Raw genomic sequence first — 23,226 nt, 5'->3', positions numbered from 1 at the left:
CACCAAATTTGAAATGAAACACGGTACCATGAACAATACATGTTGCAGTAGACACTCCACAGTTTACCAATCCCAACAAATCTTTAACCAACACTATCACCTATTATACACATACACTAATTCCTCAACATTTTTGCAACTTTGCACATGATATTTATGCACATTTTTTTCATAAAGCAAAACAACACTGGTTGGGTTGAAAAATTTTCAGAGCTTCACAAAAAGTATAATTTTATCAGTCCACACAGAATAAAGCCTTCATAACATGCTTTAGTAACCACCTTGCAAACATGTGAAAAGGTTGAAGAATTACAGCAAATCCTATTTTCTGTGATTAACTGTAAATCACATATACATGCTCAAGGTTTTTCACCAACCATTATCACCCGTCTTTAATTTACTACAGTTAATTCAACAAACGGTAGCTGGTGAAACAATGTGATGAAAAATATGAACATGCTAATAACATCTTTCTATAACAGCAATAAATAAATACAATTTGTATACATCATGGACCAACTGCTATGTTAATTATAAATTAATTCTTTGTACTTCCTAACATGGAACATTTGGATGGGCTTCAACAGGTCATTTGACCACCAACAATTACATCCAGATGATAATGAAATTCACAGCACCATGCACATAATAACCTCCTCAAGTATTCTACTGTGCAACAGGACAATGTCATTTCAGCCTTATTGTAATATGAGCATTTAACCCCTTATTTTTTCTACACCAGCAATTTTTAGCTATTCCATAAATATATTTCATTAAAATGCCAAATGTATGTAAAAAAAAACAACAAAAAAAAACACTGAAGTTTTTTTAACATACCAAGATGAGGGATTGCGAACAAAATTTACTCCACCCATCATAAACACAGCACCAACCAAGCTAAAGGTTCTCAGTGGTACACTGTACAACTAGCACACCACCAGCAAACTTCTAGCATTCCACAATCCTTGTTCTACATGCTGGTGTAGTGTTACTACTGTGGTCCAGTCAACTATAAATTTCTACAACCAGTCCACTTTTCACAGGACTCTCTTTAATGTGCTACATGACCGTTTAATGTGACATAATAAATATCCCTTCCCTGTGACATTCTGTATATCTCTAGTGTGACATGCTTCCCTATAATGACATCATAAATATCCCCTCCCTATGACGGTCTGTATCCCTCTAGTGTGACATGCTTCCCTATAATGTGACATCATAAATATCCCCTCCCTATGACGGTCTGTATCTCTATAGTGTGACATGCTTCCCTATAATGTGACATCATAAATATCCCCTCCCTATGACGGTCTGTATCTCTATAGTGTGACATGCTTCCCTACAATGTGACATCATAAATATCCCTTCCCTATGACGGTCTGTATCTCTATTGTGTGACATGCTTCCCTATAATGTGACATCATAAATATCCCTTCCCTGAGACATTCTGTATCTCTATAGCGTGACATGCTTCCCTATAATGTGACAGCATAAATATCCCTTCCCTGTGACATTCTATGTCTCTTTAGTGTGACATGCTTCCCTATAATGTGACATAATAAATATCCCTTCCCTATGACGGTCTGTATCTCTATTGTGTGACATGCTTCCCTATAATGTGACATCATAAATATTCCTTCCCTGTGACATGCTGTATCTCTATAGTGTGACATGCTTCCCTATAATGTGACATCATAAATATTCCTTCCCTGTGACATGCTGTATCTCTATAGTGTGACATGCTTCCCTATAAGGTGACATCACAAATATCCCTTTTCTGTGACATTCTGTATCTCTTTAATTTGAAATGTCTCCCTTCAGATGTACTCCAAACACTGCCTATCTTCTCTGCTGCTCCTTCAATCACTCCAGTGAAGTCACACAAAATTAACTCCCTTGATCCCCCCTCCACACATCATTTCCATGATCAGTTCACCATCAGTCAGACTCTGTTCCACTGGACTGCACGACCTGTTCCTTCCACCAGCCCTGTACGTCAGCACTCATGTGCTTCCCCACAAACATGGGCTGGTGAAGGCGGCTGTAGTCAGGGCTGGTCAGCCCTTCAGTCACCTCTGGCAGACTGGATCCAGCTGTGGGATGACAATGGGTGAATCAAACATGAAGCAACATCTCAGCCATACACTGGGAAAAACATGATGTTCAGTGAGTTCACATGACTTAAATACTATAATGAAAGTAACATTAAAACAAAGGTTAAAAAAAAAAAAAAATGCCAAATTATACACTGTTCAATACATCCCTAATATAGGTTGCTGTTTATTTATTTCATTGGTGTTTCATGTTGTACTCAAGAATATTTCACTTATACGATGACGGCCAGCATACGGTGGGAGGAAACGGGGCAGATCCCGGGGGGAAACCCATGATCATCCGCAGGTTGCTCGCAGATCTTCCCAAGTATGACCTGAGAGGAAGTCAGTATGAGCTAGACTGATGAACTCAAAGCGACCGCATTGGTGGGAGGCTCCAGGGTCATTACACTGCTCTATCGTGTTAGCCCCCTTCGCTACAGAGGCCCCAATAAGGATTTTTACATCAACAGATGCAGACCATCTCTGGCCAACAGGAACCAGCTACATCTACTTGTATGACAAGAAAGGTAAAGCAAATTTATAGCTTACACAGTTACACTTTAAACATATACCTGAGGTTTTTGTACCCAACAATGATTTTTACACCATGTATGCCTGATGATTTATACACCTGATGGGCTTTACACGTAAACCTGAGGTTTTCACACCTGAAGATGAGTTTACACCTATGCCTCAAGTTTTTTTTTACACCTGAACATGGGCTTTAAACCTGCAAATGAGTATTTTTACCCCTGAAAAAGGACTTCAACACAAGATATTTTCTCTAATAGACTTTAGAGTGAAGCTGTTACACACTTGTGCAGGTTGGGCTTATACACCAACCTACATGCTCTTACAGGTTTTACACCTTACACATGATTCATATCAATTCCGAAGCCTCACCAATTAGCTGTTCCTCAAAGTTGCTCGCTATAGGTAGCTTATGAGCTAGAATCAGGTTGTCCGAAATACCCACTTTCACCCAAGAACAATTCCAAAAATATAAGACAGAACAAAAATAAAGGGTGATTTCACTACACCCCCTCAACTTTGTACAGTGGATATAAATAAAATAATGGGTATCAACTTGTTCAGTACGCAAACTTTTTAATAGTTTATTAACACAGTTTCCTTCACCCCTATAAAGCCTTAAGCAACGCCGTATAAGTAAACTATTGTTGAGCATCATTTAAAAAATACACATGAAATAAAGGTATTCTTTTTGATGGAGTGACACTCACACTGTAGTCGCGGATTTCTCTTCTTCAGTCCGCCTGTCCGCTCCTTCTCTACATTCACTGTCACGGTTGGGGTGAGGAACTTACGGTTTGATGGTGGCTGAGGGCATGGAAACAACACCGCAAATTAACACCAGAAAAAAATGATGTCTCACGACCATCCAAAGGTTGCTGGAGAGAAAGCTAGGCACCAATGAGAGCTGGATTTAAACACACAGCGACCTCATTGGTGGGAAGCTTATGTATCTTTAATATAGTATTTGAATCTTAACAATGTTCTTGTTCAGCTGGTTTTAAAAACATTTGCTTCCTTTATGTCCTGATTTTGGATGTCACAAACATATTTTAGTAAATGGACATAATTAGTATGAAATACACATATAATAATGACTCCTTCCCTAAAGTACTGGTGACAGGCTATCAAGTCCATGTTCGTTTCACGGTTTATTACTGATTCACGTCACATCACAAATTTTTGCTGTAACCCACAGTTGTTACGTTACAAACTATGTAGAGAGTCAATGCTGAGGGATGTAGCTGCACTGTCACTGTTATATCTGAATAAACTTTACACGTATTTTTTTTTTTTGGTATTGTTACAGGTATACATTCGGAGTTGGTTTCTATTCCACATCAAGACCCAGAGGAGGGTTAACATTTTCAACACCACCATACTGCTACTGTAGCGTTAAACCCTCATCACTTATTCCCTGGGACAAGTTTAACAAAAAGTCTTAGAGCTAAGATTAGACAGCTGGCTCAGTAAGCTGACTATAGTTTTTTTCACAGGGAAGATATCTGATTATGGACAACCCACTCAATTCATATTGGCAATCGGCAACTGCAAGTATAAAATGTTGTTTTAGGCTTCTGAGATCATTGATATTTAGGCACAAATGCCCATTCACTATTCCACAGTACATGTATTGGATGGGCTTTGCAAGTGATGGTCTAAAAATAGAACAATGCTAAGTAGAGGGATAAGCCAAATGAATAAATGATATCATGTGGCGCGAGTTCCCATCAATGTCACAACACATGGCTGTCAGAATGAAAAGTTTGACCTGAAATGGTGAAGAAAAAACTGCTGATGGATGGCAGACAATGGATTGTGCTTTCAATAGCTTGGAAAATTTGCCAGGCCTTAATCCTGCATGACGGCGCCTTCACTCCAATATTAAATGAAACCAACCTGCAATAGCGAATGACCTTCTTACATTCATAGCATTTGGCTCTTGTTTAAAAATTCACAAAAGTGAACTAATGAATTTTGACCACACAGGTAGAGGAGATTTTTGTTGGTGAAATATTGCAGTAGCTATAGGCCTCAAAATGGACTATGTTGTGGTAGGGAAAACGTGGAACTCTCCACACACAGGAGACGACATTGTTTCGTAATGACGGATAGGTTTCATTTAAACGTGAGCCGATGACCCCTGCAGACTGACCTGTAGTGTGACAGGTATGGGGATGGGATTTCTCTCCACCACCCCCTTCTTGCGTGTTTTGATCGGGGCAATGTTTTCTTCCCGCTCTGTGTGGATCTCCACAGCACTGGGCAGCTGTTCAGTCACTGTGAACAGTGGCTCGTTTGTCAGCCGCAGGTTGGATATGATGTTGGAATGCTCTTTCTGTTGGAAAGAAAATAACAACCCTGTATTAAAGCAAAAGCAAAATGTATGCATATCAAGAGAAATAACAAAAACTACACAGGGGAAAATTTTAACAATCATTGTTAAGGAAGATGACCACTTCTCAAAAGAAGAGCTCCTGAAAACCATATCTGAAATTACAGTGAAATATCATTTTGATCTTTAGGCCCAGTACGACAAGCAGCTGAACAACTCATTTTCAATCAGTACATGGCTTTAGCAATATTGTGTTGAAAATGTGGATTTTAAAACAGCTGTGCTATAATAGCTTGTAAGATTTCATGCAGATAAACAGACATGAAGACAAACTGACACACAGAAGACAGAAAGACCAGGCAGAGACAGGCAGATCTGGGAAGGCCGACAAATTCAGAGATGGACATGCAAATGGATGGACATGCTAAGAGGCATGGTGACTGAGAGACACGGTGACTAACACACATATTGACAGACAAGGTGACTGATGGAGGTGTCTACCAGCCTAACAGGTAGACACACTAACTGATGGACATGCAACCTAACAGACATGGTAACTGGCAGACATGCTAACAGACGTGGTGACAGGCAGACATGCTAACAGATGGACATGCTAACAGACATGGTGACTGACAGAGAGGTTAACAGACACAGTGACTGACAGAGAGGCTAACAAACATGGTGACTCACAGACACGCTAATAGACATGGTGACTACCAGATATGCTGACAGACAAGACATGGTGACTGACACACATGGTGACTACCAGATATGCTAACAGACAAGACATGGTGACTGACAGATATGCTAATAGACATGGCGACTACCAGATATGCTAACAGACAAGACATGGTGACTGACAGATACGCTGACAGACATGGTGACTGAAAGAAGTGGTGAAAAACAAGACTCACAGCCCTGATCCTTTTCAGACACTTATCCAGCCAGTTCCTGATGGTTTGTTTGGCCACTTCTTCCTCTATGGTATACTCCAGTTCCTCTCTCGCCAACAGCTCTTCTAACTGCAGACTTTTCCGGATGTCCACAGAGCGATACGACAGCATGCTGAAACACAGCAACCACCGTGCATGCATCAAAACACAGGTGAGAATTCAGAAGGAAATTTCTGAAACTTTTCTTTCAGGATAAATGTAGTGTTTGTATTTATAATATTTTCGCATGATGGATGTTTGGGACTACCTCTTCAAACATATTATCTTTGAATAATAACGCTCTAATTAAGGATAAGTGAGTGAGTGAGTGAGTGCTGGGGGTGTAACGTCGTGCAGAACAATTTTTCAGTCATATGACGACGAAGGAATACTTAGGGTGCATGCGATGTGCCTTCTTGTCGCAGGACAGATTTCCACCGCTCTTTTATCTAGTGCTGCTTCACTGAGACGACTTACCAAAGGCAAGTACGATGCCTCGCCCGAGCCATTATACTGATACAGGTCAACCAGTCATTGTACTATTCCCTTCATGCTGAACGCCAAGTGAGGAAGTTACAACTTCCTCTTTTAAAGTCTTAGGTGTGACACCACCCAGGACTGACCCTGGATCTACCGCTCCCGAAGCAGATGCTCTACCAACTGTGTTATCCGGGATGGTCTAATTAAGGATGTGATGCACTTCTAATAAATGTATTTGAATGTAAACTAGTGTTAAAATTATAAATTATAAATAAAATGTTGGTTGAACACCATTGTAGCTTTCAAGACCAAATAATTCAGATTTCAAACTACTATAAACTTTACCTCAGTACATCATGGAAGGTAACATCACCACCACTGTGGAGCCTCTCCACCTCGTAACACATGTGTTTGAAGAGAAGACGGTCCTTCTCCAGGTCGACCTCCAGTCGTCCCCTCAGGAGCCTCAGCAGGAACTTCACTCTCCTCACAGGTATCACGCCCTGCATAACACAGCATTGAACAGGTTGTTCTTTAATGATATGCTCAAACCACTGACATAAACCACTGAGTTTTGGCAAGGTAATAACAAACTTTGTCACATGTGATGTACAAATATTCACACCAAGGAATTCCATGGAAGACAAGTGACACTGACAATGAAAATTTATTGCTTCTGAGACACCCAAGAACAAAGGAGGACCGATGATCTCAACTTTCGTGTTCAAGACTGGGACTTGTGTGTTAAAACAACAGAAAGGTAAAGCATCCTTTGTGTTACTAACCACCAGAATCAAGATAGATTTGGTAGCAAGGCAACTAAAGAGCTCATCTGTTGGAGACTCACGGCTGTAAAATTTCAGCTCAATACATGAAGTACTGAAGTCATAACATCCACAGCCTATGACATAGGCGGGTACATAAGACTGTTACAGCATGGTATGTAAGGTAAGCCTACCTTTCTGTTAAAACCACAGTGTATGACATAGGCAGGTACATAAGACTGTTACAGCATGGTATGTAGGGTAAACCTACCTTTCTGTTAAAACCACAGTGTATGACATAGGCAGGTACATAAGACTGTTACAGCAGGGTATGTAAGGTAAACCTACCTTTCTGTTAACATCCACAGCCTATGACATAGGCGGGTACATAAGACTGTTACAGCATGGTATGTAAGGTAAACCTACCTTTCTGTTAACATCCACACCGTATGACATAGGTGGGCACATAAGACTGTTACAGCATGGTATGTAAGGTAAACCTACCTTTCTGCTAACATCCAGTGTATGACATAGGCAGGCACATAAGACTGTTACAGCATGGTATGTAAGGTAAACCTACCTTTCTGCTAACATCCAGTGTATGACATAGGCGGGCACATAAGACTGTTACAGCATGGTATGTAAGGTAAACCTACCTTTCTGTTAACATCCACAGCCTATGACATAGGTGGGCACATAAGACTGTTACAGCATGGTATGTAAGGTAAACCTACCTTTCTGCTAACATCCAGTGTATGACATAGGCAGGCACATAAGACTGTTACAGCATGGTATGTAAGGTAAACCTACCTTTCTGTTAACATCCACAGCATATGACATAGGTGGGCACATAAGACTGTTACAGCATGGTATGTAAGGTAAACCTACCTTTCTGTTAACATCCACAGCCTATGACATAGGCGGATACATAAGACTGTTACAGCATGGTATGTAAGGTAAACCTACCTTTCTGTTAACATTCACAGCGTATGAGATAGGCAGCCACATAAGACTGTTACAGCATGGTATGTAAGGTAAACCTACCTTTCTGTTAACATTCACAGCGTATGAGATAGGCAGCCACATAAGACTGTTACAGCATGGTATGTAAGGTAAACCTACCTTTCTGTTAACATTCACAGCGTATGAGATAGGCAGCCACATAAGACTGTTACAGCATGGTATGTAAGGTAAACCTACCTTTCTGTTAACATCCACAGGGTATGACATAGGTGGGCACATAAGACTGTTACAGCATGGTATGTAAGGTAAACCTACCTTTCTGTTAACATCCACAGCATATGACATAGGTGGGCACATAAGACTGTTATAGCATGGTATGTAAGGTAAACCTACCTTTCTGTTAACATCCACACCGTATGACATAGGTGGGCACATAACACTGTTACAGCATGGTATGTAAGGTAAACCTACCTTTCTCATAACGTCCACAGCTTATGACATAGGTGGGCACATAAGACTGTTACAGCAGGATATGTAAGGTAAACCTACCTTTCTGTTAACATCCACAAGGTTCCAGGTGTTTTGGAACTGTCGGATGTCATTGTAGCTGAGCAAACAGTCTTCGTCGTTTGAGTAGAACAGGGAGAAGTTCTCCATGATAATAGCTGTAACAAAACGTTAAGTATTCAGTTGAAAGTGATCGAATGATTATCAATTATCAGCCCATCACTCAGGCAGAGCAGGGAATCATCGAGAAAACAGCCGTGTGACAGCACCTACACTTCCTGGAATGTTTCTCAAAGCAAGTATTAAATCTCTTTTGTTGTCATAACTTACACGGTGTATCAACAACCCACTTTTGCAACTACTCTTTTGCGGTTTGCTTGGAACATGGGATCATATTCTACTGGGAAATTGTCAGTTTCAGCACCTAAAATAACATTTTGTGACACTTATTTGCCTCTAAAAATGCACTTTTATTAGAAAAATTTTAGGCCATATAGGTCAAAAAGGTACAAAATGTATGTGCAGTGATGTAGAGCCAACAACAACAACATAAGCGTTAATGAAAGGCTGTTATGCCCGTGAATACTTCCTCAAAATTTAGGAACTGTCATGGCCATAGATTTGTTTTGAGAAATGTTAAATTTTATGACTAAAGATGTGCCTAAGCCTAAGTTAAATGAAAGTTCCCTTTGAGAAACAGCCCCAGTTTATAAGGTACCAAATCGAGTTCTTGACCTAAATCAATAATGAAGTTTATGAAAGCTAGATTTGATGAACAAATAGATGAAGAGACAGGGGCTTCTCACTTAATAATAGGCTCTACCTCAGGCATATTACATTTATATCGATAACAACTGAATTTATTCTCACATTTCAATGAGTATTTTATCTTTGCCATCAACTTTTTTTAATATCATCTAAACACTCTTCTCTAAAAACAAATTAAGCTAATTTCACAGTCAAAATCTTGATCAGCTTCACTTACCCACAAGTAAATTGAGCACAATGTAAGTGATGATCACGTAGAAGCTACAGAAGTACATCAGAGACGCCGTGAAGTTCCCACAGTCCGTCTCCCAGAAGTTTGGACCACGTGTGCAGAAGGGCGGACCGACCTGAACACAGAAGTGGATAAATTTTTTGTTACAGTAATAAAGTTTAGCCATCATATGATGAATTTGATTTGTTACAAGGTAACTCAGTGATAGGATATACGGAAATATCTGGTGTCAGTAATCCTCATATTTCCAAATATGACGGTTACTGACCCCATATATTTCTGTATACCATCACTGAGAAGTCATGTATGCTAATGAATTTATTCTATGCAAGACCCATCAGTTCAGTTCACAAGATCAATGTATGCATGTTGGTGAAGCATTTCAGCAGTGTGACTATTGTTTTCACAAGTGAAGAAAGGGAGATAACCTCCTCAGTAGACACATTTGAGCACGTCCAGTACGTGACTGTTGTTATCCAATAAAAAGTATTATGTCCACTGCAGCCTAAATTTATATATCTGATTGGCGTTTTACGCTGTACTCCAAAATATTTCATGAAATATACGACGAAGGCCAGCATTATGGAGGTAGGATACTGGGCAGACTTACGGGGGTGGGGGTGGGGGTAACTTAAGACCATCTGCAGGCTCCGTACAAACAGAGAGGCAGCTTAAGTCTGACCACAGTGACCATATTGGTGACTTACTATTGAGTCACTGTGCTGCGCCAGATCCCTAACCACTTGGCCACGGAAGCCCCAGTTTAAGACATACGTAATGATTCACATTTGGCAATTAACTGACAAGCTTTTCCATGTTATGACCACATTTTCAGAGACACGGGATCAAGACATGTGGACCTGTGATGCTGAACAGAAATGAAAAATGTTGGAATCAGCAAACATGCATGTAAATGTGCAAAGAAAATATCACACTTCAGCCAGTCAGTAGCCAATAAGGCTCGTAGGATGTTCACTATGGTCACACTCTAAAGATCACTAGGTTATACCTGGGAAGCAATAATGCAGTAACGAGCTTTCAAAGTGAACACCTACAATACCATCAAGCAAACTCTTCGTACAAAATGTAATCCTGCTCAATTTTACACCACTCACCATACAACTTGCCCAATCACCATACAACTTGCCCACCCACCATACAACTTGCCCACTCACCATACAACTTGCCCATTCACCATACAATCATCTACACTCACCATGCAACTTGCCCACTCACCACATAATTACACACACTCACCATACAATCATGTACTCTCAACACCCACTTGCTCACACTCACCTTACAATCTTGTACTCTCAACATCCACTTGCGCACACTCATCTTACAATCTTGTATTCTCAACATCCACTGGCGCACACTCACCTTACAATCGTGTACACACAACATCCACCTGTGCACACTCACCTTACAATCTTGTACTCTCAACATCCACTTGCGCACACTTGTCTTACAATCTTGTACTCTCAACATCCACTGGAGCACACTCACCTTACATTCGTGTATGCTCAACATCCACCTGAGCACACTCACTTTACAATCGTGTACACTCAACATCCACCTGTGCACACTCATCTTACAATTGTGTATGCTCAACATCCACCTGTGCACAATCATCTTACAATCTTGTACTCTCAACATCCACTGGCGCACACTCACTTTACAATCTTGTACTCTCAACATCCACTGGCGCACACTCACTTTACAATCATGTACACTCAACATCCACCTGTGCACACTCACCATACAATCATGCATGATCTTGTTCCAGTCTTCGCCTGTGACAATGCGGAAGAGCAGAGCGACAGCACTGGAGGCCGTCTTGAAGTTGGCGTGTCTGCCCAGGTTGTAGCCATATTTGACAGTGCCGAACAGAATAACGCCTGCGTATGCGTAGAACAACATCAGCAAAAACATCCCCATGATGATGAAGAAACTCTTGAACACGGACATGACCACTGTCTGCATCAGCATCTTCAGGGTAGCCTTGTGTGAAGAAGACGATTAAATCTGATAGATTGGGATAAACAATACACTTTTCCAAACTAGATGAATCAACCAAGGACAGTGCTCATGAATTTTCCACTTATATAATGACAGTTTGGTGAACGGTTAGCAGGAATTCCCCACACCTTTCTAAAAGATTCATAAACCTGTACAAATTATTTCTCTTCACCCCACAGTTCTACACTGGTTGCCGAGGCAGTTGAAAAGGTTGAAGAATTATAGTATTAGCTTTCAGTAAATCTTAGACTCATCCCTGTGCCATTTATAGTATTAAAATGATTATCAAACTCAAAAAGCTATAAGGTGGCACATATTGGAAATTCCTGAAACTCCATGACCAATTTCTTAAACCGATATTAAGTGAAAGGTAATTATATATGGGCAGTTCTAAAACTGGACTGGATATCAAATGATGAATTTTTTGCTGAAAATTTCCTGTACAGCCCCTTTACTAAAGCTGTTTCACCTATTAAAAAAGACCTGTTTTCTGTATAAAGTATTCTTTATTATGCATACACCAAAGTGGTATGTGGTGATTGGCAGTATACTCACATGCTTGCCAGTGATGGTGAAAAAGCGCAGCACAATGACAAAAAATCCAAAGGAGTTACTGCCATCATTCTGTCAAGAGAAGGGGAGAATGAGGTATATGTATTCCATATACTCATGTCACAATTACATTACTTTTACATGGCTTGAAACTTTCAATATTGAAAAAAATAAAAAAAATAAAAAACATGTTGATTCAGGAAACCTAATAAAAGATGCATTTTGTTAATTATTCTCATTCGATTACCAGTGTTAAAGTGTAATGAAGATGTTGAGCAAATTGTGACATATCATTTAAAGGAGAAGAAAATTGAAATATCAATGAAATATCATTGAAAAGAAAATGCATTTCCTCGCAGGTGCATGCCATAATAAAAAATTCTAATATGTACCTCAAGTTGATAAATTATAAATAAAGTCAGTGCCAAAATCTGCTGTAGGCAACTTTATTTTGCCTAATTATGTCCCAAAGTATTCTGTGTTAGGAGGAGAAATGCCGTCAGAAACCGCCGAAGTTCAGTTTGTACATTTCCAGTAGAACTCCTCTTCCCAGAAGGTAGTGAACAGTACAGTTCGTTTTCCGCTTGACGATCGAAAAACCGGAATGTTGGACATAGGCTCCGAGTTTACACGAACAAGCCGACAGTTTTAACGACCTTCATTGGCTGAGAGTCAACACTCCCCCAGCATAAATTACAGGGTGTTAAAGATGGAGGATGCCATGGACTCAGCGATTTATGCCAGCTTTGCGGTTTTCAGGCTTTATGTGTATGGCGAGGAAAAATCGCAAAATTATTCAGCAGGCACCACTAGATAGAAAAAAATGTGCTCTTTTCAGCCTATAGTGTCGATTTTTAAAAATTTTCCAGCAAAGCTATGAAAATTTGCCCATGCTGAGTTAACTTGGGTAATGCTAAGAAAATTTTCCATGAAAAATGGTGTATCCACAACTTTTTACATTAGTTTTCAATACTTCCTCACAAAAATAGGCCAAAATTGCCGATACTAACAACCTGACTCAGAATATAACCTGACTGAAAGGATACATAAAAAGGTGCTACAAAATGAGAAGAGTACTGTTTTAATGGAAAGGAAGAGTACTGTTTTAATGGAAAGGAAGAGTACTGTTTTAATGGAAAGGAAGAGTACTGTTTTAATGGAAACGAAGACAGATATGCCAAAACCAAGTGTGAAAATAAATTTCACTTTCCATGGCATATTATTATGTTTAGAAATATTCAGAAATGATGTCACTGACCAACATACTGGGAACGCGTTGCTTTGACAGCTTTCAATGTTGTAAGCACCACAAGGTTACTTATTTTCCCGACGGACAGCTGGGGCCTCATGCCCCAAGAAGATAGCTGAGAAGCTCCTTTTTACTTTCATGGCCACCTCATATACAAACCAAATGTTACATGTGTCCTTGTGACCTGCTCAGGACATGCGTGAGAGAAACACACTGTGTACTCACGCTGAAGATGAAGTGTAGGATGATCCAGATGACCCCGAGGAAAGTGACGAACATGTCAAACCTATTCCTGCGACTCGTCCAGTATCCGCTGGGGTTCAGCGCAACCATCTTCATCACCACCTGACATAATTAGTCAAGACCAACACAATCATTCACTTTACTGGGTACTTTCTGAGGTATTTACCTGATCTTCAGACGTACCTGGAGCTGGAGACACTCGTAGGAGGCATGGAGCCTGATCATTGGATGTTCGCTGTTGGTCGAATACGTTTTTGGTCGAAGACTGTCATGATTTATGGTACGAATTTATTGCTTTATTGCTCAAGAAGTTTTCACTGACTTGATGAAAGTCACTTTCATGGATGGATGAAACAGAGTGCCCAGCACAAAGCAAAAACAACCGGCAAATTACATGTTCAAGTACTGACAAAATTACCCACATGTTACATACTGATAGGCACACCACAGTGACGGAAGAATACTGGGGTCCAAAAATCATTATAACTGTTAGAGCAAGTCACAGGTTTGCCGTCACCAGCCTATCACCAAGATCCATTAAGCAGTGACAGGATTCAAATTCCCTGCATTTATTGCAAGAAGGAATTGTAACATGACTGTAGCTTTTCATCCTTATGATCGTGATCATTGGCCACATTTGAGCAGTACATGTAGACGGTCGGTACATGTCAATAACTTTTTCTTGCTTTCATTTTCAAAAGAGTTCAAAGACATAGTGATTCACCAGCTACCAAAAGCATCTTTCTGAGACAATGTATTGTCTAAAATATTAACTACTGGTGTAGACAAGTATACATGTATACTTTAATAACATTAATTTTGCGGCAATTGTTCATTTACTGCAGGGCGCATGTCATTCTAACGTTTGATTGTACGTTATCATAATTGTAGCTTTAAATATATCATACCATCTTTTCCTGTAAAAGGGGTCAGTTGTAAGTTTGGTTGTAAGTTTGGGCTACAATCGAGAGCTTGTTAATTTACACTGAGCTTTTAGGCTTACGATCCCTTTGTGCTAAAAGCCCCAAGGGCTGGCCTTATCCTTATGAAAAATGGATGCTGTGTAGAATACATAGATAAAGTAGACATTGGCATACAGAGGATGTTAAGAAACTACTCTGTGAGAACATGACCTCTGACCTACCTCACACAGGAACAGGACAGTGAAGACAGCCGAGATACTCGCCAATATAAACGTCCGCTCAGCCTGGTCCTGTGACCACTGTGACCAATCAAAATACAGAACATTGAGAATATATATGACAGGGTTGAGGAATCCAGTTAATTCATTCATTTAGATTTGTGTTTTACGTCAGACTTGAGAATATTTCACTTATACAATGGCAGCCAGCACTATAGAGGGAGGAACCCTGGCTGGGGAAACCCATTGCCATCTGCTGAATATATGTACAGGTAGATCTTCCCACATAGACCGAAGAGAAAGCCAGCATGAGCCGGACTTGAACTTACAGCGACCCCGATGGTTCCAGTTCATTGTGCCACTAGGCCAAAGACATGACTGAGGCGTCCCCCCCCCACCACCCCACCAAAAACCAAACAAACCATTTAGGCATCAGTTGGAACTGCAGTGTATGGAAATGTTCACAGGAGATGTTTTGTAATATATATGACTGGCTCACAACCAACATAATTTCTTGACATTTAAACAGATGTAAATTTTGTAATATATAAAACTGATTCACAAAAAACATAATTTTACGATAATTTGAACAGATGTAGATTTATGCAGGAGACAAATCCCATCATACTGGAGGCTCCAGCAATGTTAGTCAGCGGGATTTTTATGAAGAATAAATGTTTAATACCTGCCTAAACATCTCATACTGATTGAGTGTATTGCCATTTAAAGCCAGACACAAGAACTTTTCACTCATACATCCACCACCATTCATAGATTACTAGCTCTTCTCACATAAGATTGGAGAGGAAGCCAGCATAAGTACTGAGTACACATGCACTTACCGGCACAGCTAGTAGACTACAGTTGGCAAGAATGAGAACTGCCACTGCTCTCTTGAAGAACACGTGTTGTGTAATGTCGTACATGAGCGCCCGGAATCCACTCCCATCTGAAAGTCAATTCCCTATTTTAATTTTCACCCACATTATGCCAGGCTCAAAAATATCCACTGATATAAGGAAGGTGTTTCACAGATTGGCTTAGAAGGTAAGATGATATCCAAACAGAAGAATGCAAGATTCAACACCAGAAGTAATATTTTATGAGATTTCTTTTTGAATTTTTTTGGATGAAATTTTAGCTCCTTTTCCTTCATTGATGATAACACTGTATTTTCACTTATAGCTCAAAGAATCTCAGAGTGCCCAGACTGCCCATACAATTGGCCTTTGTCAGATGCATGAAAGTAAAAACCACTTAACGAAGCTCTAGTTGAACTATTAAAGTAAAACCTGGGAAAAAGCCCACAACATTTCCAGTCCAATTCAATGTCAACCTGTCCTGCCAATGCCACAACATGGCAGCTCTACATATGTGGTCAGATTTTTAAGAATAATTAGTAAAGTAACAACCCTTATTTCCATTCTTACAGACCATTAAAAATGGAATGATCTCAGACAGGCTGTATATGTACATGTGTAAGGCATCACCATGGTTCGCTTGAACTGCACAAGGACAGCGACTGCAAATCCTATACAACTGAGTTTACAATTGATTGTAAAAATAAGTTATGTGTCTTGCAAAAAGGAAATGTATGACGACTGTAACTTTACGATCATATGCCAATTTTGACATGTACATGATGGTGATCTGTATAAGTGGAAAATTTACCCCTCAGTTTCTTGCCTTCATTTTGAAAAGGGTTCTACATCATAATGATTCAGCAGTACAACTACGACATGTGAAAACGTCTTCAGACAATTACACTGTACATCTATGCAAACTGAGTGACACTTCACAGTCTACCTAAGGCAAGTGTTTGTATTTAAGTATTAATTATTTTAAATATTTACCATAGGGTTGACTCCCTTGTAATTTCTGATTGTAAGTTATGACTACACTCGCTTACAAGTCCTTCGTGCACAATGACGTCGAATGTAAGTCAGGGCTACAATTGTGATCTTAGTGATTTACAATCAAATTAGGCAAGTGGACAGAGTAGTATGCATGAATGTTTGGGTTTATAAGCTGTACAATTTTTCGGTCATATTAAGACGCAGAGTTATTAAGTGTGTCTTTATATAATGTGTCCTCTCGTCCAAGTGCTGAGGAAAATTGGCAAAGACACGAGATGTGACACCCCACCCAGTCACATAATTATACTAACACCAGCCCAAGCTGTTCTATTTTCTTACTCTAAAGTCTCAGTGCTGAGCACCAAGTGAGGCTGCAGCAACTACCATTTTTAAAGTCTTTGGTATGACCCGACCCAGGTTTGATCTTGCGTCAGCTGATTTTGAGATGGACTCTGTAACCATTAGGCCTCCACAGCAGTTCAGCCCTGGTAGATTTGTCCCTTACCTGGTCTGGGAGGGATATGAAGAGGCTGAGCCAGCTTAATCCTGCCCTTCAAGTCAAGCCATCTTCTCTGGTCTACAGTCAACAAGGCTGTACCCTGTGAGAAAACAGTCAAGGTCAATATTCTCTCTTTTTTTTTTCATTTTCCTTTTACTTTTCTAAATCTATTATGGCAAATTCATTTATTTATTTGATTGGTTTTTTACGCCATACTCATGAATACCGAAATTTCACTTCTACGATGATGACTAGCATTATGGTAGGCTGAAATTAAACCGAGCAGAGCCCGGAGGAAATCCACGACCATCTGCAGATTGCTGGATGACCTTACCATGTATGGTCAGAGAGGAAGCCAACATGATCTGGACGTGAACTTACTGCAACCCCTGAGAAACACCTGGGTCATTGTGCCACGCCATGCATACCCAAGAATTTTCCAATCTTACAACAGTGGAGAGTCTGATGGAAGGAGGAAACCGGAGCACCCAGAATAAACCACCCTTTAGTAAGTTACTGATAAACTTTGAAACCCCGACGTGACATATGTATTGGTGGAAGACGAGCTAGTGGTCTTCAACAACTGTTGTAGTGCCCGTAAAACAGACTAGGTAAGCCAATTTCATCTCTAAAGGCTTGTTTGGCAGATAATAGGCACAAAAGTTTTCACCAATGAATGAAGTTCACAAATGAAAAGATTGATTTCCACCTAAGCAGCTGCACCAACCTTGTTCTCGCTGTAGTTAGCAATGACCACGCCCACAAACAGCGTCAGACCAATCATGTAACCAATAAAGACGAAGACGTGGACGTAGATGGAAGACACCTGTGGGAAGACAACAGTGCCAAAAGTCTTTTGTAACAAAGAAAACAAATGAGTTCTTTGCACATTTTTAGACAGATTTGATGCAGTAGCAGTCTTGTTGCTTCTATTTCTATAAATCTGTGGGTGAAGAATTTGGTTATTTACGAAAATTATTTAGGTGCTGAAATTTACTCTAGAATTAAAGAGTTAATACAAGAGCTATGTGAACATTCATCATTCAGTACGTTTGCAAATTGTTTGCTGAAATTTTTAGCTTGCTGTCTTTTTAACACGGGCCTTCTACGAAGTACCATGGGCCTTTCACATTATGAAGAGTCTAAGTGCAAGAGACGGCAGGAAATCCTACTCAGGATGTTGCAGCCATTACAAATTTGCTCTTCGTTTCCTTGATTGGTGTTATATGTTGTTGTCCTGAATTTTTGTAACTTAAATTATGACAGATATGTGGTATGGGTTGAGGAAACTAGGCAGATCTGGTGGATACTGAGGCAGATTCCTGACAAACCTCCTGAAGCCGCCTGTGCCCTTGGCCGGTGAAATTCCTCTAAAATGATTTCTTTCAATGACTAATACAGCTCATCAACTGAAAGTGACTGACAAAAAATTATCTGCTGTTAGAAAGTTAAAAAGTATGGTTTCTGATATAAACATTAGTCTTAAGTTCTTCATGAAATTTTATGTTATCCTGCTTCCACTGCTTGTTAAATTGTATATATAATTGTATAAATTGTATTGTATAATATTTTTGAAAACAGTGATTTTGCAAAGGCCTGGTCACAGGGATTAGTTGTTCCAATATACAAGAAGGGGGACACTGATGACACAGATAGTTATAGGGGAATAATATTAGTAGGTTCTTTTTTTTAGTAAATTTCGACTTTGGATTTCAATTGTTCACCAAAATTGGAATTATTTGATACATATATTGGAGCAATTGTAAACTATGATTGTGAAGTATGGAGAAGTACTGTTGTCAGAGATATAGAAGTTTTAATTTCAGTAAATGGGTGCTTGGGGTTAATAATAAATCGCCTAATATTATGGTACAATTGGTCGAAATCCACTTACATTAACAAGAAAGCTTATTATTATGACGTACTGGGTGAAGTTAACAGAATTTAATCATTGCATTTTAAAATAACATTATGTACTCTTCATGCAACGAATCTCGTAGCAAGTGTAACTGGCCTAATAACATTGAGCAAAAGTTATTTAAATGTGGAATGAATGAATATTGGGACAATTATTTTATCGCAAATGCGCCACATTTTTTAGCAGTGTACCGCCAAATTTTGATAGATCAATTTATAAAGGAATAACATTCTAAAATGGAAGACATGTCAAAATGTTTTCTTTACCAATACTTGGTTGATAGCTTTACCTTCCAGTTTTATTTAACTCAGTCTGTTCTTAGTAAATATTTAAAATATACATCAGCATTTTGTATTTCAGCACACAGACTTGCCATACAAGAAGACAGGTATGTCAATGTATGCCATACTTAGGGTTAATGTGAAAAGCGTGAGGTTCATGCCATCCAACATGAATTTCCTTTTATTCTTATTTGTCTGGCATATATGAACCTTATAAAAAAAGAAAAATATTTATCAAGCCATATTACTTGCGAAAGCCATTCGTCTTTAAGTTAGTACAACTTTTATCCAGTAAGAATGTATCTCTATTATTAAAATTGGGGAAATATTTATTTACTGAAGGTTAACTCAGAAAAACCTTTTACCTGCTCAAGCACCTGATCCTTGTATTATCTCAGCCATGTGGTGTTAATAATAAAGTCGTACTACTGCCTTTCTATTAATACATCTGTTACTTAATTATCCATTGAGCTGTACGCTTTACAGAAAAAAATACACAAACATGTACAATATCACTGATATGAGTGATGAATATCAAATGAATATCCTCACAACTGTAACAGGGTATGTGAATAAACTACTCACTGCTCCAACCCTGTCTATGATAACATCCCTGATCTCCAGCCATCCCTCCAGTGACAGAACCTCAAAACATGCCAGCATTGAGTTACCAATATGAGTGATGAATATCAAATGAATATCCTCACAACTGTAACAGGGTATGTGATTAAACTACTCACTGCTCCAACCCTGTCTATGATGACATCCCTGATCTCCAGCCATCCCTCCAGTGACAGAACCTCAAAACATGCCAGCATTGAGTTACCAATATGAGTGATGAATATCAAATGAATATTCTCACAACTGTAACAGGGTATGTGATTAAACTACTCACTGCTCCAACCCTGTCTATGATGACATCCCTGATCTCCAGCCATCCCTCCAGTGACAGAACATCAAAACATGCCAGCATTGAGTTACCAATATGAGTGCTGAATATCAAATGAATATCCTCGCAACTGTAACAGGGTATGTGATTAAACTACTCACTGCTCCAACCCTGTCTATGATGACATCCCTGATCTCCAGCCATCCCTCCAGTGACAGAACCTCAAAACATGCCAGCATTGAGTTACCAATATGAGTGATGAATATCAAATGAATATTCTCACAACTGTAACAGGGTATGTGATTAAACTACTCACTGCTCCAACCCTGTCTATGATGACATCCCTGATCTCCAGCCATCCCTCCAGTGACAAAACCTCAAAACATGCCAGCATTGAGTTACCAATATGAGTGATGAATATCAAATGAATATCCTCACAACTGTAACAGGGTATGTGATTAAACTACTCACTGCTCCAACCCTGTCTATGATGACATCCCTGATCTCCAGCCATCCCTCCAGTGACAGAACCTCAAAACATGCCAGCATTGAGTTACCAATATGAGTGATGAATATCAAATGAATATTCTCACAACTGTAACAGGGTATGTGATTAAACTACTCACTGCTCCAACCCTGTCTATGATGACATCCCTGATCTCCAGCCATCCCTCCAGTGACAGAACCTCAAAACATGCCAGCATTGAGTTACCAATATGAGTGATGAATATCAAATGAATATCCTCACAACTGTAACAGGGTATGTGATTAAACTACTCACTGCTCCAACCCTGTCTATGATAACATCCCTGATCTCCAGCCATCCCTCCAGTGACAGAACCTCAAAACATGCCAGCATTGAGTTACCAATATGAGTGATGAATATCAAATGAATATCCTCACAACTGTAACAGGGTATGTGATTAAACTACTCACTGCTCCAACCCTGTCTATGATGACATCCCTGATCTCCAGCCATCCCTCCAGTGACAGAACCTCAAAACATGCCAGCATTGAGTTACCAATATGAGTGATGAATATCAAATGAATATTCTCACAACTGTAACAGGGTATGTGATTAAACTACTCACTGCTCCAACCCTGTCTATGATGACATCCCTGATCTCCAGCCATCCCTCCAGTGACAGAACCTCAAAACATGCCAGCATTGAGTTACCAATATGAGTGATGAATATCAAATGAATATCCTCGCAACTGTAACAGGGTATGTGATTAAACTACTCACTGCTCCAACCCTGTCTATGATGACATCCCTGATCTCCAGCCATCCCTCCAGTGACAAAACCTCAAAACATGCCAGCATTGAGTTACCAATATGAGTGATGAATATCAAATGAATATCCTCACAACTGTAACAGGGTATGTGATTAAACTACTCACTGCTCCAACCCTGTCTATGATGACATCCCTGATCTCCAGCCATCCCTCCAGTGACAGAACCTCAAAACATGCCAGCATTGAGTTACCAATATGAGTGATGAATATCAAATGAATATCCTCGCAACTGTAACAGGGTATGTGATTAAACTACTCACTGCTCCAACCCTGTCTATGATAACATCCCTGATCTCCAGCCATCCTCCAGTGACAGAACCTCAAAACATGCCAGCATTGAGTTACCAATATGAGTGATGAATATCAAATGAATATCCTCACAACTGTAACAGGGTATGTGAATAAACTACTCACTGCTCCAACCCTGTCTATGATGACATCCCTGATCTCCAGCCATCCCTCCAGTGACAGAACCTCAAACATGCCAGCATTGAGTTACCAATATGAGTGATGAATATCAAATGAATATTCTCACAACTGTAACAGGGTATGTGAATAAACTACTCACTGCTCCAACCCTGTCTATGATGACATCCCTGATCTCCAGCCATCCCTCCAGTGACAGAACCTCAAAACATGCCAGCATTGAGTTACCAATATTGTCAAAGTTGAAGTTATGAGGATTTGCCCTGGAACAATAGGAAGAAAGTTAAAGGAAAGACTTACCAAGGTTTTGCTCTCTTTGTTATTTCTGTACATAACAGCCTGAAATATTTGTTAATATAAAGAATACATTGCATACACTTTTCATTTTTGAAAAGAATCAACATTTATTGCTTGAATATTATGTGTGTAACTGGAACTGCTTGCCAGTGCTTATACAAGTGGTAGCTAGTTTCATCTTTACAATAATATAACATTCTATTTGTGCTCTTGAAGAGTATGTCTAACAACTTTCAAAGCTTGACACCAGATTTATCTGATTGGTGTTTTACGCTGTACTCAAAAATCTTTCACGTACACGATGGAGGCCAGTATTATGGTGGAAGGAAACCTGCCAACCGGGAGGGACCCACCAGCATTATGGTGGAAGGAAACCTGCCAACCAAGAGAAACCCGCCAGCATTATGGTGGAAGGAAACGTGCCAACCGGGAGGAACCTGCCAGCATTATGGTGGAAGGAAACCTGCCAACCGGGAGGAACCCGCCAGCATTATGGTAGAAGGAAATCTGCCAACCGAGAGGAACCCGCCAGCATTATGGTGGAAGGAAACCTGACAACAGGGAGGAACCCGCCAGCATTATGGTCAAAGGAAACCTGCCAACCGGGAGGAACCCACGGTCACCCACTGGTTGCTGACAGACCTTCCCACTTAGGAATGGAGAGGAAGCCAGCATAACCTGGACTTGATCTCACAGCGACCACATTGGCAAGAGGCTCCTGAGTGATTGTGCTGCACTAGCACACCAACCACTTGGCCACATGCATTTCAAACCATGACATCGAGTATTAAATGGCCCTTTAACCTGCATATCTTCAAAGCTCAGATTCGAGTTTTAACTCTATAGAAATTTGGGGGAGATACAACATGTTTTCGTAGGAAACTTGATGTTGACTTAAGATACTCTACGTCAAGTTTAGGGTGCGTTGAGTTTTGAGGGTTGATACATT

General features: G+C 39.9%; 1 protein-coding gene across 1 annotated transcript in view; it reads right to left on the bottom strand.

Annotated features, from left to right (window-relative positions):
• Window positions 1-325: 325 nt before the first annotated feature.
• LOC135479893 (sodium leak channel NALCN-like) overlaps window positions 326-23,226 on the bottom strand; it is a 58,519-nt gene continuing 35,618 nt past the window's right edge. Inside the window, exons 25-39 of the mRNA XM_064759798.1 lie at window positions 22,123-22,243; window positions 17,898-17,996; window positions 17,177-17,270; window positions 15,658-15,764; window positions 14,819-14,896; window positions 13,657-13,776; window positions 12,186-12,254; window positions 11,370-11,612; window positions 9,594-9,723; window positions 8,651-8,766; window positions 6,720-6,877; window positions 5,877-6,027; window positions 4,783-4,965; window positions 3,338-3,434; window positions 326-2,093 (exon numbers count right to left, since the gene is read on the bottom strand). Of these exons, the coding sequence (XP_064615868.1) occupies window positions 1,939-2,093; window positions 3,338-3,434; window positions 4,783-4,965; window positions 5,877-6,027; window positions 6,720-6,877; window positions 8,651-8,766; window positions 9,594-9,723; window positions 11,370-11,612; window positions 12,186-12,254; window positions 13,657-13,776; window positions 14,819-14,896; window positions 15,658-15,764; window positions 17,177-17,270; window positions 17,898-17,996; window positions 22,123-22,243 (1,921 nt within the window). The 3' untranslated portion in view covers window positions 326-1,938. The remainder of the gene's footprint in view (window positions 2,094-3,337; window positions 3,435-4,782; window positions 4,966-5,876; window positions 6,028-6,719; window positions 6,878-8,650; window positions 8,767-9,593; window positions 9,724-11,369; window positions 11,613-12,185; window positions 12,255-13,656; window positions 13,777-14,818; window positions 14,897-15,657; window positions 15,765-17,176; window positions 17,271-17,897; window positions 17,997-22,122; window positions 22,244-23,226) is intronic.

This window comes from Liolophura sinensis, chromosome 12, assembly GCF_032854445.1.
Source record: "Liolophura sinensis isolate JHLJ2023 chromosome 12, CUHK_Ljap_v2, whole genome shotgun sequence".
Taxonomy (NCBI): domain Eukaryota; kingdom Metazoa; phylum Mollusca; class Polyplacophora; order Chitonida; family Chitonidae; genus Liolophura; species Liolophura sinensis.
Note: the sequence above shows the minus strand (reverse complement) of the source record. Positions and strands in the feature narration are given on the sequence as shown.